At 49.4% G+C, this 16,441-nt stretch overlaps 1 protein-coding gene across 2 annotated transcripts in view; it reads right to left on the reverse strand.

The window, feature by feature from the left end:
• LOC102694251 (ral guanine nucleotide dissociation stimulator) overlaps positions 1-16,441 on the reverse strand; it is a 60,819-nt gene that overhangs the window by 39,158 nt on the left and 5,220 nt on the right. The window contains exon 1 of one of the 2 annotated variants that reach the window (XM_015367214.2): positions 6,401-6,911. The exons of the other annotated variant lie outside the window; for it this stretch is intronic. Within the exon in view, the coding sequence (XP_015222700.1) occupies positions 6,401-6,496 (96 nt within the window). The 5' untranslated portion in view covers positions 6,497-6,911. Of the gene's footprint in view, positions 1-6,400; positions 6,912-16,441 lie in introns of those variants that run through there. 2 annotated transcript variants of the gene reach the window in all.

Below are 16,441 nucleotides of genomic sequence, written 5' to 3' on the forward strand. Positions count from 1 at the left end.
TCCCACTCCATGCTTGCAGAAAAGCTCCATTAAGTTCTATTAGTAGTCAGAACACTGATCTAGTCTAGAGAGTTCCAGACACTGAATCACTGAATGAGAGGCCTTCTGTGACTCACTGATCACATTAAAGTGAGCGTGCAGCGGTCTCCAGGGATAGCGTGTGTGATGAGCTCAAACCAGGACATGTGTGTTATCACGTGGGAGAGGGGCTGTCGAACCCGGGTCTCTAGAGGGTCCGTAGAAACCTCTCGAGAAAAAAAAATGATACCCTTAATCAAGAATGAGCCTGGCAGTGAATCAGGTTTTATTCAGGGAGTGCCTTTTTTTTTTACAAACAATGTGTTGGTTTAGAAGCACATCTAGAAGGTGCAAGACAGGAGATTTTATTCCTGTTTGTGAAAAGAGCAACAGCTGGGCAGGCTCCAGACACTGACGACGCTGGTCAAGAGTCTTAGAGGAGACAACCCTGAAAACGCAAAGGTACAGCAGGGTGCACCGCGCAGGAAAAAGACAAACAGTGCCATCTTTTGTTTAGCACTGCTTATTACGTAACAGTGCAGAGCTCGCTCATATGCAACAGGAAAAAACAAAATTCACGCAGACTCCGCTGCAATCTTTCATTTAAGATGAAGGGATCCAATTTCATGAGCTCTCCTCCATGCCATTTCCAAAACCCATCTAGAGATACAAAATACTGAAAATAATCAACCATAAGAAAAAATAATAAAATGATGACGAATAAGCTCGTCAGAAACATCACCCTTTTCCCTTTTACTCCTGCTTACTGTATGTGGAATCGGAGCAGGTCTCCCCGTCAGTGGAGACACACAGTCTGATTAGGCTTTGTGCTGTTCCTAGAAGTATGACATGAGGTGTGCATCTCAAAGAGCAGGGAGGAAGCTACAACAACAAAGTCCCTTTAAGCATCTTTCCAGGCAGATTAAGGCCCTTCCAGCGTCCACTGCCGCATGACCTGTGCTAGCCACCAGAGGGCGCACCACAGCCCTTGAGGGCATGGCTCTGCTACCAAGCCGCTGGCTTTTAACAGCTTCTGAAAAAATAAAAAAATAAAAAGCAAAACATCATCTAGGATGAAACAGAGAGAATATATCTCAGATGACAATGATCAGTATAAAAAGCTTAAAAACACGTGTTTCCGTTTTTAAAATGGACATTTTCTCCGAATTCTGACTTTCCAGTTTCTGAAAAATCTTTTCTCGTCAGCCTCCTGACAGGCTGAGTCTCTGTGGACAGCCTCTTTTGCTGTGTCGTTCCGAAACTGAAACATCTTGATCTATTTTGCTGCCAGTGCAGGGGTGGTATAATGACTTTCTTAACATCACTTATCTCACCTCTCCCACGCACAAACCTCCAGCGTCGAACTGCGTGCGCAGACGCGACACCACGAAAAGGCCAACACAACAATGACTTCACTGCAAATACAAGCTGGAAAGCGCTGTGGCCTTATCGTATCAACGCTGCTCATTTGACGCTCACTTAAATCTGGATCTAGAAACGCACACGGCCTCACACGAGCACAGACTCCCGCAGTGAAGCTCTCCGACCACAAAACCTGGGTCAAAGGTTACCTGCTCCTCAGATGTGGGCTGCAATGGAAATTTTCATTTGAACTCGGTGTTTTTTCAGCGTCGCCGTCAAATAAGGGGGAAACCCTTTCAAACGTGCGTGTAGAGATCAAACTCAGATCAGTGAGCGTCTGGAAAGAAAAGCCTTTCAGTGGAAACACCTTCAAGACCAGAACGACTGCTCAGCCCAGGTTCGGTCAAGACCTCATCCTCATCCCCTTTCCAACAAATTCCAGTCTCTCCTCTGACATCAGCTTGTATATATACTGTATCTACTCCTGCCCAGTGCAACACCTATAACATCTATCTAGGGGCTCGGGGAGATGAGGGGGGACTGGATTAGAAATCAATCTTAAGAGAGGAGGTGTCTCACAGCAGTTATAATTTCAAATAACTGTTTATGGCCACATTCGAGGAGAAACATGAGCCAAGCTGGAGGTGCGACAGGAGAGACTCAGTCACACCCCCTCAGTTCCCAGCCGGAGCTGGTCTGGAGCGAGGCGCCCCAGGCCTCGCAGGAAGTGTCGCTGCCTCTCGCAGGTTTTAATGGGAGCACGGCTATGAATAGACTTTCCGAAGCACGCCTGCCCGGCCGGCCGTGACCTCGGTGTCCGGCCTGAACCGGAGGGCCGCCTGAGGGGACCGGGCAGCCCGGCGGAGAGCAGTGATCCCAGCAGTACCTCCTGGGATCAGGATCAGGATCAAGATCAGCCTGTTACTGGCCGCTCTCTGCTTGGGGGAAGAGCCTCCTGGCTGGTTCCGTCTCGGCAGGCTCTGGAAAGCCTCAGTAATGCCCAGTGGTCTCATGCTTTTTACGTTATGCTATAGAAGTAGAATGAACAGAGTAGCTCTGTATACTTCATCATGAGAACGGGTTACATACTGGGTATTTAGTTATTAAAAGCATATTTATGCAGCTTTGACAACAGGGCTTGTTACAGACACCCACCATACTTTGTGTAAAGAAGTGTTTCCTCCAGTACATGGGCCCTGGCTTCATGGTTCATATTTAAGCATCTCAGTGAATCAGCATCATTGAAACTATTCAGGACTAGAAATAATTGCATCAGGTCCCCTAATTATGTTCAGTAATAACGAGATTATGTTTTTTTTTTAATTTGTCATGCTTTTTACACCTCAAATTAACTCTTGAGCTCTTCCTGATATTGCAATACCCCTTTTTTATTGCATGGCCAGCATAGCATTGTATACAACACAGATTGTATATGCACAATTCCTAACCTTTAAATATAACAAGGAACCTATTCAGGTCAACAGGTTGCTATATCCAATAGTAAATTAGATGATCATTTTGCAGCAAACTGTAGTATCTCTACGGTACAGTGGAAGACAAAATGACAAGGTCACACTATTCCTGCCATTAATGATGTGCTACAAATAACTGTAAAAATGAACATTAACATTATTTTTAGAGTAAAACAACTGACTATACAGCTATCCCCTCACAAAAATTTCAAGTATTAAAGCTTACACAAAGACTTTATTTTCTTCAAAAAAACAATAGCACATTAAAGGAAACAACAAGTGCCTTCTCACAAAGTTTTAAACTGCTCGCGGATCACGGAAAGGGCTCAGTGATGACCACAGATATCTGAATGGCATTCTGAGGGCTTCGTCTAACCCTTCTGTTTTCACAGCCCAGTGAGAACAATCCAGCACACTGTGTTGGCAGTCATTCAGTGTGACTGTATTCTTCTTAGATCTCAATGAGAGAACACACAAGGTTTCTTCTGCACTGCTATCAAACACACAATAGCGTGATTCATTTGCAGCTATTCCTACCTGCTGTGGGTCACTTCAGGTGGTAAGCAAAGGGATGTGATCACGGCCCCTCATTAAGAAGCTCAGGGTATTGTTAAATGTCAGCAGCATGACTACAGCTTCTCCTGTTAGGGATGGAAACACTCTAATTGACAGTATGGGAAAAAGCAGGGCTTGACCTACATCCAGAACCTCTCAACTGAAAAACCACATCAGAGCGGTACACGTCCACCAGGCACCACAATAATACTCACAGAGGACGTCAAAGATAGCTTGTCAGCCTCCGCAGCTGTTAGGACACAATGCAGAATGCCTGTTAACAGAATTAAGATGTTTCTGCAGCGCCAGCCCCTTACGACTGCAATCTGATGCCCTGAGGATACTGAGAAACACGCAAACAGACTGCTACAGGACAGATGTGCCGTTAATTAGCATGACAATTTATTTTTGCCGAGGTCCTGTTTACTATATAATCACTGCCTTTCCCACCTCTACAGCTAGGCTGTATCTAAACACCTAGCAGGTGAAACGAGTATGATCTTTTTTCTCAGTCTATCAATGCTTCATAGTCTTTTCAGGTCAGTTCGATTTTTTTCCGTCTCGATGTTTCCTCAGAGCTGTGCTGGGCAATTCGGCAGCCAGGCTGGCGAAAGCTGAGCTAACACACATGCAAAACGGGCGCCGTGCTCGGCGGCGCCATCTCTGCTTGCCGACTTCATTAAGGCTCTCCGAACGCGTCTGATCGGGGCTGACGCGTTATCCACGCTGCCACGAGCGCTCGCGTTCCTGCGCGGCGCACCGCTGGAAAACAACCCACTTGGCGCCGCAGGGAGGGCCTGTTTGTGCTTTGCAAAGGGCTTGACTTTGCGCTTCCCCTCCGATAACACAGCTAAACAAAGGAGCCACAGCACCGCACTCGCACACAGGGAGCGCCCACAGCCCCAGGAGACCGAGTTCAAAGAGGATGGAAATAACAGCGCGGGCCCCTCCTGTCCTGTCCGTGGCTGGGCTCCACCTCACTCTGGCAATAACAGGGCCAAAGGTGACTTCAGACCTGGGATCAAGCCTATTCAAACCCCCAGACGGCGAGAGACCACACACACAGGACAGAGGTGCGTGCCGCAGGACAAGGGGCTTCATTAACTGCTCAAACGTCAGCTGTTTCCCCTCTTACACTCACTTGGAGCCTAGCTGGTAATAAAGCTGTGCATGTATTTACCACAGGCTTGGAGAGCCGATGTCACCCTTCACAAGCTAGTTTTGTTCATAGCGTGCTGTAAGCAGTTCATATTATATTTCAAGGAGTTCAGCTGAGGAATTGTAACTTCAGTAGCAGTTAGGAGAAGGGTTGGCACAGTGGCCAGCATTGCTGCCTCGCTACCCTGGAAATCTGGGTTCAGTTCCTGGGCTGCTGTCTGTGTGGAGTTTGTATGTTCTCTCCGTGTTCCAGGTTTCCTCTCACTGTCCCATAAAATTGACTTCTGGGAAGACTGTGAGTGTGCATGTTTGTGCCTGTCTGCCCTGTGATGGACTGGCGTCCCGTCCAGGATGTATCCTGCCCTGCGTCTGTCACTGAACCACACTGCAAGCAGAACTCTTCTTATTACCAGCAATTTAACACCTTACGTTCAAAAACAGGTTTTGTTTGCCGCTCAAGGCAAACAAAACCACCAGCCTCACTCAGAAGTGAAGAGCAGAGAAGGTGGGTCAGGGAATATCGGGAATAAAGCAACAAGGCCTTTGCTTAAGGACACTCAGGAGCTGCAGCCTAACTGAGCACCTCTGAGGTTGGCCAAGACTTCCTTGGCTTAACAACGTCCCCCTGAGAACAGCGACTCAGCGCCACCTGAATAAAAGAAAAACACTCTTGTACAGCAATGCCAGAAGCAGACCCTCACTTGTCCCAAAACCACACAGAATAGCATATCAATTCCTCTTGGCTTCTTTTCAGTTTTAATTAAGACCTTCGCAGTAATGATTACTGTGTAATTAGGCCTCTGTACACAGTAACTCCCTCCCTGCTCTCGTTGCAACTGGGAATGCGGAGGCGCTCTCCTCCCAGTACTACAGGGTACCAGCCTTGCTACAGCAGATGTGTTGAGCTTTTCAGTGCATGCCTACGGTCTAGAAGAAAAGTCTCTTTTCATGACAATGCTTTTGAAATGCCGTTTGTTGCATACCTTCTAGATCCTAGATCTCAGAGTGCTGCCTAAAATCTTGTGGGGAGCAAACACTACACTACATCACCCAAAAGAAGAACAGGTGTGTCGCTAGACTCCCAGAGCTCTGAAATTTGTCTTTGGCCAGTAAGCCCTGATCACCGTTTGACACACTGTTTAGAACACGCAGGCTTGTAGTATTGAACACTGTAGCTTTCCTTGAATTTCACAGTGCACTTATAGACCGAGGCAAGGCAGAAAATCATTTGCAAGACTATATTCAGTCAGATAAGCGGCTCAGCGGAGGGGCTGCTAGTGTGGGCCAACTCTGCAGCACGTCTGGTCTCCCAGAGCTCGCAGGAAATGACTTGGGGAAACTCTGGGTATATTTAATACAGGGAGTTAAAATACCAGTAGCAACCGTCAGCAATAAAGAGGCACCTGCCCCAGTGCTGCAAGTCAGTGAGACTGCTGTCGAACTCTGACACCACAGCCTGTGGCGAAGGAGAAGCAGAAATATAACAAGCTCTTAACACCAGCACACAGCCCCACCATTTAAACGAGGCTTTGCAGATACACACGCTGCCAGCAGCCGGCTACAATAGACTGCAGTGGATCAGCAATAGCCCACACCCTACCAATCCAGCAGCTCTCCATATTACAACAGTACTGTTAATAATCATATTTAGAGTAGGTGTGCCGAGTCGCCTAACTGTCCTGTGCAAGACACGTGTGCCTTAAGCGCACAACAACAAGCTCTAGTCTTACGTGCGTGTGCTTCGACTAACAAAACAGTTGCTACCCAGCCGAGCTTCCTCGCCTCTCCAAACTGTCACTAAAAACCCAGGCACGGAATAAATAAGCGATGCTCACCAGGTCGTCCAGGATAGAGACCGGGAAGTCGAACATGCACATCCTCACGGGCTGAGCCAGCGCTTTGTGCAGGCTGAAGACCGACTTAGCCTCCATTCTCCGCAGCAGGTGGCTAGGGAACAATTCCGGCTCCTCTGGCTAACGGCTTCATGAGCTGGGCGACGGGACCGCGGGACTGGGGAGAAGCCCGCTGCTGCGAGGGCTGTCTCTCCTCCTCCTCCTCCTGCCGGCTCGCTCTCGCTCGGCCAGGGACTTCCTGTCTGATTCCTCCCGCAGCGCGCGTGCCGCGACACGCCGGACCCCAGCGCCTGCCTCCTGCCTCCTGCCTCCTGCCTCCCGCCCGGGCTTCGCCTGCGCTCGCACACGCTGCGGGGAGGGGGGGAGAGACAGCCCCAGATCGCCGAGCGTCCCTGTCCTCTTAAACACACAGAGCGCTGCACCTGGGAGGAGACAGCCCCCAGCCAGACGAGGTCCTATCCCCGAGCCCTCGCCCCCCGACAGCAGCGCAGGTCTGGCCCGCGGCTGTGGAGTTCCACTGAGGCGTGTGCATCACAGAAGTCACGTACTAATTAACCGGCTTGCCAGCATTGTGCGAGGCAAAGCCCCAGGGAGCCCCCTCCCCCTATTGTTCTGTACAAGAGCCGGGACTCCCCGCGGGCGGGCCCCCAGGGGCCCAGCGAGCGCACCAGACAATGCGAGGGCCTCTGGTGAGCAGGAAACGAGCCTCGCGGGAGCCACAGAGACCTCTCCCCCAGCAGTGATTTCCCAGGGGAGGGAAACATCCCCAGTGCACAAAACCGCAGACCAGCCACTCTTCCTGAACCTAGCTGCTTGGCAAATGCGTTTGAGGGCCTTAAACGCAACATTTAATTTCCCTTTTAAAACCAGCAGCTGCCGTTCTTGTGTGCTGTACAGGTCTTGCGGTTCACACGTCATTAGTTCCCATGCGGACAAGACATGAGCGCCCAGTCTGGCATTTGGCTGTTCTTGATTTCTAACAAAAATGTAAAGATTTCATCTACATATGACAGCTAGCTGCTTCAGGAGATGAGGAAGGAGATATTTCACCCCTCTACACTATTCCAGTCTTTCTGGGAGCATTACAGACAGCCTTTCCTCAGTTATCAGGATTCCTTTTTTCTCATTCTGGAATCGGAGGCTTGTAGCAAAGATCCGGAACGCTTTGGAAGTGCCATTCCTTCTGCTGGAATCTGCATGGAGCAAGAATGAGGTCCATGACGGGCCAGAAGAGGATCCAGCGGACGGGAAGTGCGGACATGTTATGTGCCGTGTGGCGTGAACACAGGGACGACAACAACCAGCAGCCCAAGTTCAATCAGACTCGGATGTCATTTCCTCTCCTAAAACACTATAAATACCGTACGTGATCCCCTGGTCTCCCTCGGATACGTCTTTTCTCCCCCTCTGCAGCTGCCCCCTGGACACCCCTCACTCTGCAGGGGGTCCCGACCCCCTCGTTCTCTGGCCAGGAGGTCAGCCCTGGGCCAAGCAGGTTAAGGCAGATTTTGACTGAACACTCCTCAGTCCTTTTAAGGACACTTCATTCTCGGCTGTTGTCATTGTCAGTGAAGTTCAGTGATGGTGTCTTTAAAGGAATTTCCACAGCTGCCCCTTCGTGGTTTCAACACAGTGTATCCTGTTTCCACACCATGGGCTGGCTGAGCAGTGAACGGAGCCCGGAGAGCTTCTGTTTCTCGCAATAGAGAATTACTGGCAGACGTGGGCAGCAGACTAGGGTCTTCTCACATACCACTCACGCGTGAGTGGGAGATGCCACATCAAGCCACATTCAACTGGCTAAGAGGGGGCCAAGGCACCCTGGGAGGAGGGGGCAATCTAGAACAGCACACCATGCCCAGGCTTCATGTCTGTTGGAGGAGGGAGGAAACTGGAATGGCTGGGGAGAACATGCAAACTCCACACAGAATGTGCCCCCATGGGGAATCTCATTCAGCTAACTAACACGATCCAGGCCGGAACTAGTGACTAGAGACACTCTGACTAGAATGGTCAGCTGGTCAACTTGCTGAATGCCAAACCCACTAAACACCAATGTCAAAGACGAAGGAAGAGAAACATCCTGATCGCAGAGCTTCGGTACTGAAAGCTAATTTTGTACCAACACATCTCCCTATAAAAGATGGGAAAGTTGGGGGAGGGGGGTGGTTTTTATGTTCTGTTATGCACGTTAGGGTCTCGAGATTTGGGGTTTTTTACTCTTTGGGATCTGTAAATGCAAACAAAGATGGGGGACTGAAAAGGAAGATGGAGAGGGTGCAGGAGAAAAGGGGAGAAAGAGAAAGAGAGGGGGAGAGAGGCAGACAAGAAAAGGGAGAGGACAGCCGAGCAGAGTGAAAGATAGAAAGTATTAAAATTCAGAGGCAGCCTACACTGCAAACACTGTAGAGCCACGGTTTCTATGGAAACCCAGAGCTGCCTTCACAACACGGGCCCAGAGCTGGCCCGCTCTACAGAGCGCATTTCGGTCAATTTGAGAACTGACAACCAGCCAAGACAGGCAGCCTGGGAGTCTCTGACTAGATGAGGACCTGCGCCTTCTGGGAGATTCACAGAGGTTCTCCCTTCGCAGAAAGCTGTGGTCTCCTCCGCCCAGCAGCACCGGCAGTGCGACCACTACAAAAGAACAGGGCGACAGAGGTGACACGACGCCCGGCTTTTACTTTCGCTTTGTTCTCCCACCAAAGGAAATGATAAAGTGCTCAATTTCGAAACAGTTGCCATGTATTAATATCTGCATTTGCCGCGGAAAGCACAGTTGACCTTCCCCAGTAATTTCCCTCCATCGCAGGAGATTGGACACACACACACAAACATCGGTTTCAAACGCCGCCTTACTGGTTCGCTTTGCAGCCGTCCCAGCGGCAGCTGGGGTTCTGCTTCACTGGGGAATCCACAGCGCAGTGGGGCAAACTGGTGAACACGGCCTGCATTACTCACTGCTGGAGGATGGATGCAGCCCACAACACATCACCTTATCTGGGGTTCCGCTCACGATCTTCGACAAAGAAAGCTGCATGGCTAAATGTGCCAGCACGGGACTTCCTAAAAGTCATCTTGTAACTTTCCAGTGGGTTTCCCGTTTTAAAAAGATCAGCTGGATCTCCCGGAGTCAAGTGGAAAAATAGGTGTTGCTTAAGTCCTATGTGAGAAATAAAAAAGACAGAGGTTCTACAAATGTACTCAGATCACATCGTGCTGTGTACTACAGGTCAGGGGCTGATCCAAAAGAGCTGCGCAATGAGCTGGGAGGCACAGTACCGAACGAGCTTCGAGCCGACTCACTAAACCTGAAGTCAGGAGTTCAAAACAAGTCTAAACGCCACTCCGGGTAGTCATGATTCATATTCACCGCAAGGGCCAAGACCGCTGCTTAAATTTGGAAAACATTGGGCTCTCTGTGCTGTTTAAGTGAGCGGGTAGTTAGCTGCACCATACGAACAGATCTGCAATTCAAATAAACACAGGTTCCTCTCACCTGCGTCGGCGTTTCTGTAGGGTTCAGCAAGCAGTGGCTGGAGACTGGCAGGGGATTCAGATTGAGTCATGCAGTATCTACAACTCAAGCACACAAATGCCTGTGTCTCCACATAATAACAGCACAGTGCATTAGTGCTCAGCTGCAGCATCTATCCAGGATTTTGGAAACAGGCTTTTAAGATCGCTATTTTACGAGAGCATTACAGGCTGAAGCTTTTATCACTGTTAAATCAGTTATGGTGTAACGCAAGAATTTTACTGCTACTCAGCTCATTCTGAGCTTTACCTGGAGTCTGATTAATCTCACCAAAGCAGTGAATCTCCAGTGTGGGTCTGTCCAGCAATGCAATTGTACAATACAGAGGCCTTTGCTGTCTATGATACAATACAGGGAGAACTAGACAATCAGTTTACAATGTGAAAATTAAATATTCTGAACAGGTAGATTATTTGAAACAGAAGGGATCTGAAGAAACTAATTTGAGGCTGAAAACCCTGTGCTTTATGGACAGGGCATTAAAGGGTGAAGTGGTTTTAGAATCAGCGTGATATTCACCTTGCTGCCAAGCAGGAGAGTTTCCTCTATCTGTCTGTCACTGCTGTGGTCTTTTAGCTAGTGAAGGGTGAGAACATGTCACACACCCCAGGAGACAGCCACAGCTGGAGGGGATCTCTCAGCACGCGCTGCCCGGCCCGAAACAGACTGGCGCAATGAAGATCAGACAGAGAGAGAGCGGGAGAGAGGGGAGGAGAGAGGGAGAGAGAGGAGCCGGGAGAGAGTGGTGTGTGCTACAGATTTCTACACAGGTCTGCTTGGATTGCTGATTTGGGGAGACAAATCTGGTTATTATAAGCGAAAGGAAAAATAGTTAACAGATGATTAGCTGGTTGCTTTTCACTTTTTCACCGAGCGTTCTTTTAAATTCTCCGATTTAAATCTAAAATAAGGCACTGAAAGACAGCAGTCCGACTTGTGGGTGAACAGTAAGATGCATCCCAGCAACTTCTTTCTCTGCGAAGGAGGACGTTGAGTATGTAACACATTACCTAATTATGTTGTTTAAGCCAAAATTCTGGCTTCATTCAAGAAACAGCTGGCTGAGATCCCTGCACGAGTCACATTTCTAACCATTCTTAAAATAGCTTTCTACGGTAACAGCTGGGAAACAACATTTTTAAACGAAATCAGATTTGAAGGAAATCGTCGTGGTCCTGGAAGGAGTCCTGGCACCACACAGGGACACCGAGGGCCTCCTGTGACGTCAGACCCTCCCCGCTGTCCGCAGGCAGGACAAGGAAACATCCTCTGCCCACCCTGCCCGGCGTTGACCAGCTCCGTCCAGCCAGCTGCTGCGGTGGTCCCGCTTCCCTTCTCCCGGCACAAAAACAGGACGTGCCCCCTCACACCGCGAGAGCAGGCTCCCTTCCGGGCCCTGCGCCTTCTTCTCTGTTTGTGGACATCTCAGAGGGCTCCAAGAGCTTTCAGACAAAAGTCCATCCCTCTGAGACTGCAGGCCAGCGGGACTGTTTTCAAGTCCACTTCCTGTCGAAACCTCGGCCAGCCGACGATATGGGGGACAGGCCTCCCCTCGTGGCTGTTACTAGTGCTATTAATATTACTGAAGGGAAAACAAAACAAAGGCAGCCTCAGCACGAGGCACATGTGCACATGTCCAGAACCTGCAGGCCATGTGACTGCAATGCGAGTGGCAGAAGAGGAATATCGCCTTACTTCGGCAGTGGCCATTCATCCCCTGTGAATACGGGGTGGAATCTCGTGTGGGTCTGCCACAGGACCGCGGCGATTGCAAAGGAAAGGCCGTGGTCCCGCGCAAAAGAAAAGAAAACACTTTCCCCGGCAGAAGACAGCCAAGACAAAAAGAAAGTCCAAACCGGAGCGATGAAATCGCAGGGCGCCTGCTCAAAAGCTGACTGCAGAAGTGACAGATCAGCAGAAAGAGAGGAAAATGAATGGAATCAGATATTGCAGGGGTGGTGCATACACTGCACTCGCCAGACAACGGAACAGGGCCAAACCCGCTCTCTTGAGTGCGTAAAGGAAGATTCAAGTGCTAACCACGCCAACTGGAGTCATATTCTCCCTGCTGTTTTTAACAGGATTTTGTGTTTCATCTGAACCCTTGCATTAGAGGGTCACTTCAGAGACACGGCGGGCCTCGCTTCTTCCACGAGCTCAGCACGCAGAAGGTGCTGGACAACAGGGGGAGAAACCTGCAGCTGCGGTCTGGAGTCGTGTCAGAACTACTGCAGCAGCACTGTAAACACGTTAACCTTGAACACAGTTCACTGCTCCGGGGAAGACAAAAAACAGGCATTTTACTGTTCCTTATCATGCTCCCCTAATGATTTACAACATCTGCCAGAGCCCTTTTCAACAGTTTACAACCAGATTTATGGCTGCTCGGTACACAGCGCCTTGCTCACGGTCTCACATGTCGTACAGTATATCTAGAAAAGAAAACCTGTTGAACGTATCAGAGGAGCCTTGGCATTCAGCCACCAAAAAGTGACAAAAGAGATGTTCCTCTTGGAGTCAGAACCTTCTCTGAGAGTCACCAGGTCACACTCACTGTCTGTGTCAAAGGCACAGCAGAGGTCAAGAGCAGCCTTGTTCACTTCCTTCGCTTTCACTGCCTGATCTGAGCCTGCTTCCTGGCTTTCCCTGCCACAGCTGACCGGTGCCCTCACACCTGGCTCTCCTCCTCACTGCCCCTGTCACCTGCGGCCAGGAAGGACAGTGACGGCTCAGTACAGCGCGTCCGCTCGGCAAAGAAAAAAACAAACAGGGCGAAGACAGATTTACAGCACACTTCCCCTGCGCTTTCAGAAGAACAACGTGTTTTCCCAGCACGGCTGGATTCCTGATTTTGGATCCTGTGCGGTCTAAAATTCCCCCCTGATGGCGCCACGTTGGCTGGGAACGCCTTAACATTCGAAAAGAACTCGCAGCCGTGACCTCATGGCAGAAGTGATGGTGCGCATTTATATAGCCCTTTTCATCCCAATGGATTTACAGGATACAGGAGGGTGACCCACGTTCTCCCCCACGGAAACACAGCAGGTGGGAAAGAGACACATTATTTTGTCAGTTGATGTAAAGGGGGTACTGAGGACGGCCAGCTTACTTACAGCATACATTCTGTAGAGCAGAGTGTAGCCAGGACACAGGGTTCATATCCCTTTTCATACAAAAGCTCCAATAGGACCTTTAATGAGCCTGTAGTCAGGACCTCAGTTTAACAATCATCACAAGAGTGTGTCCCATCTACCCAAACTGGGGGCAGTGGGTGGCTCTGTGGCTGGAAGGTTGCCGGTTCGTATCCCCCGGTCGGCAGAGGAAACCTACTCTGCTGGGCCCCTGAGCGAGGCCCTTCACCCCAGCTGCTCCAGGGGTGCCGTATGAATGGCTGACCCTGCGCTCTGACCCCCAGCTTCTCTCTCCCTGCCTGTGTGTCTCATGGAGAGCAAGCTGGGGTATGTGAAAAGACACATTTCTAATTCAAGAAGTTGTATATGGCCAATAAAGTGATCTCATCTCATCGTACTGGAGGTTTTAGAAGCTCTGCCTCAGAGGGAAGATCGCCACCTACTGGTTCATCCACACCATCACAGCTATAAGCTGGTTTTCCATTGAGCTCTCCCACCTGAGGTGTGATGACATCTCCCGAGCAGCACGCACACATGTATGGAAAACAGATGGAGCTCAGCCAGGCCGGAGGACAGCATTTTGACCAGCACCTCCTCTCCAGCGTGAGGCATAAAGTGAAGTGAAAGGAATGATATTCTGAATTAAAACTTTCAGTAAAACATCATGTATTGCACTTCGGCGGTAGTTTCACACGGATAAATAAAGTCTATCTAACAAAACCATTGTGTCATCAGAATTTCTCACTGTAATGAATCACAATGTTCTGCAGAACACAAACAATCTGCTTCCTTCTCCATTTGAACGCGCTTCCTGATGGAAATATTGAGAGTGTAACTTTACTCGACACAGTGCATGTTGACGTTACTGGATTTACATTAAAAAGCACCAGTTATCAGTGGGAATTTGGCACCACAGTTCTGAATCGGCGGCCTTGAATACACACAGAGAAATATAAGCACATACAAAAGTCGGGAGATCTCCGATCCCAAGGATCTGTCCTAGACGGATGTTTTCTTTGTGAATCTCATCTGTAAAGAGGAGCTGTGTGTGCAACCCCAGACTGTCTAGGAGCAGAAAACAGACACAGAGCCAGAGTTACGCAGGTACAGCAAACTCACTGACCACAATGTACAGCATGCCTCTTACATACAGTAAAATCAGTCAAAAAGTCACAGTGCTGGCCTGTAATAAGCAAAAAATATGTCTACTACAATAGACTTAAAAAGATCACTGAACACAATGGGGGCAGTGTAAGCGATATCCCCTTCTATCACATAACACTGTAGGCCTCTCCATTCTTTGCTATGAGCTTAATTAGCAGCTTTTAAGCTTGTGGATGCCAGAAAATCTAATTAATTGGTACTCTCCATTCAAACACCACAGGAACGGCTTCCTTGCAATTTCACAGGCAAAGGAACGCGAAACCTTCTCAAGTCCGTAACCAGGGTTTGTTTTCAAATCCATCCTAAGCAGTCATGGTGATGGTGAAGCAGCAAGACTAATAAGGATGATAATGATGACACACACTTCCATCCATCTAACCACTTCTTCCAGCTCAGGGTTGTGGCAGAGATGGAGCCCATCCTGGCAAGCAACGGGCGCAAGGGGGACAGATCCTGGACAGGACGCCAGTCCATCGCAGGGCACGCACAGACACAGACACACACACACACTCACTGCAGTGACAATTGTCCTAGAAGCCACTTGACCCACCAGTATACTGTATCTCTGGACTGTGGAAAGAAACCAGGGCCCCCAGAGGAAACCCACACAAACACAGGGAGAACATGCAAACTCCACGCAGACGGCACCCCAGGGCCCCGGCGCAGCGATGCTGACCACTGAGCCACTGGGCCGCCCACATGTGAACAGAATTACATACAAAGTGCCACCAGCGAAAGAAGGCCATTCACTCAGTTGTGCTCATCTGGTACCTAGTAGCCAACTGGGTCTGCCTTCACTTCTAGTTGAATCGGACAGATCGCCTGAGTCCCCTGCCACTGTTTATGTAAAGTCCTGACAGCACCTCTGCCACAGCACTGATACAGCCATGCTTTACGGGCACGCTGCACACTAAGGGACTGCCTGATGCCGCCATCTTGGAGCAGACTCTGCACTGCCTGCACACGAGCTGCCGGGCGTGTCATTCGTTCGTGAAGAAGCTCCGGCTCTCATCCCTGAGCTGTGCTGTGGAAAGAGCAGCGCCGGTGCTCTCTGCAGCAGCTCGTCTGCTGGAATTCGCACAAACCACAGTGCATCAAAGGAATCGACTCTGTCTGCTAAAATAACCCCCCATCCCCCCAACACACACACACCCCCTTCCGCCGGCTTCGCTCACAGCGAGGGCAAACAAACACTTTGCTGACGTCCTACAACAAAGACCCGACCGACACCAGCCGGCCGCAGTGATGCAGGGGCAGCGCTCTTGAGGGGCGGCCTGGAGAGTTCTCGATTGTCTCGGGGAGGATGTGACATTTAGTGCTCTTTACCTCAGGGCACCAAGTCTTTTTCAAAATCAGACAAAGAAATCTGATTAGCAAAGACCTGGCGGCTTTCCAGTAACAAACACGCCGGCACTGTGTCACTGCTGTATGTCTGTGTTACTGTTATGACGGTAATTCATCACATGTTTTCTCCTGTTCCTCAGGGAAAGGTTTTCTCACAATTATATAGAGCATTATATAAAGGGTGCCGAGATACTTTAATGGCTATATGGTTATTTTAATTAACAATCAGCCGTGTACTGTACAATGCCTTTGTTCAAGTGCTGATGCTGTACGATTTTCTAACCATTTCTTTCAGTTTAGGGTCACAGTGGAGCCAGAGCCTATCCTGGACAGCAACAGGCGCAAGGCAGGACACACCCTGGGCAGAACGCCAGTCCATCGCACATGCTGACATTGTACACACAGTTCATTTTCGGCAAAACTCATTTCATTTGACACACATTATTACTGAGCTCTGTTCCTTGCGATGGACACAAAATAATACCAGGTAAGAAACTGAAATAAACGCGTGGGCACATCCCAAAATATCTGGGCTGGGGACAGTCAGAACGACGAACACAGTCGCAGAACTGATGCTGCTTGAAAATGACTCTTGACGAAACAAATCAAACCCTGAAGCTCACTCTTCCATCAAACCTGGGACAAAATGTCATTTTTTCCACGCACTGCGGCCTTAGGCCATATCGTACCGAACTCTACCATTTTGGCAGTGCCATAGGAATAGAATGCTGAATACAATGAAAATATGTTTAAAGAACAAGATTTAACAAGAGTAAATAAGAAACGCTGAAAGTGAGAGGTCAGCACATCCTGCATGTTCAGTGGTTTAGTAGCAAGGTTAACTGA

The sequence above is a fragment of the Lepisosteus oculatus genome, chromosome 24, assembly GCF_040954835.1.
Source record: "Lepisosteus oculatus isolate fLepOcu1 chromosome 24, fLepOcu1.hap2, whole genome shotgun sequence".
NCBI classification, from domain to species: Eukaryota; Metazoa; Chordata; class Actinopteri; order Semionotiformes; family Lepisosteidae; genus Lepisosteus; species Lepisosteus oculatus.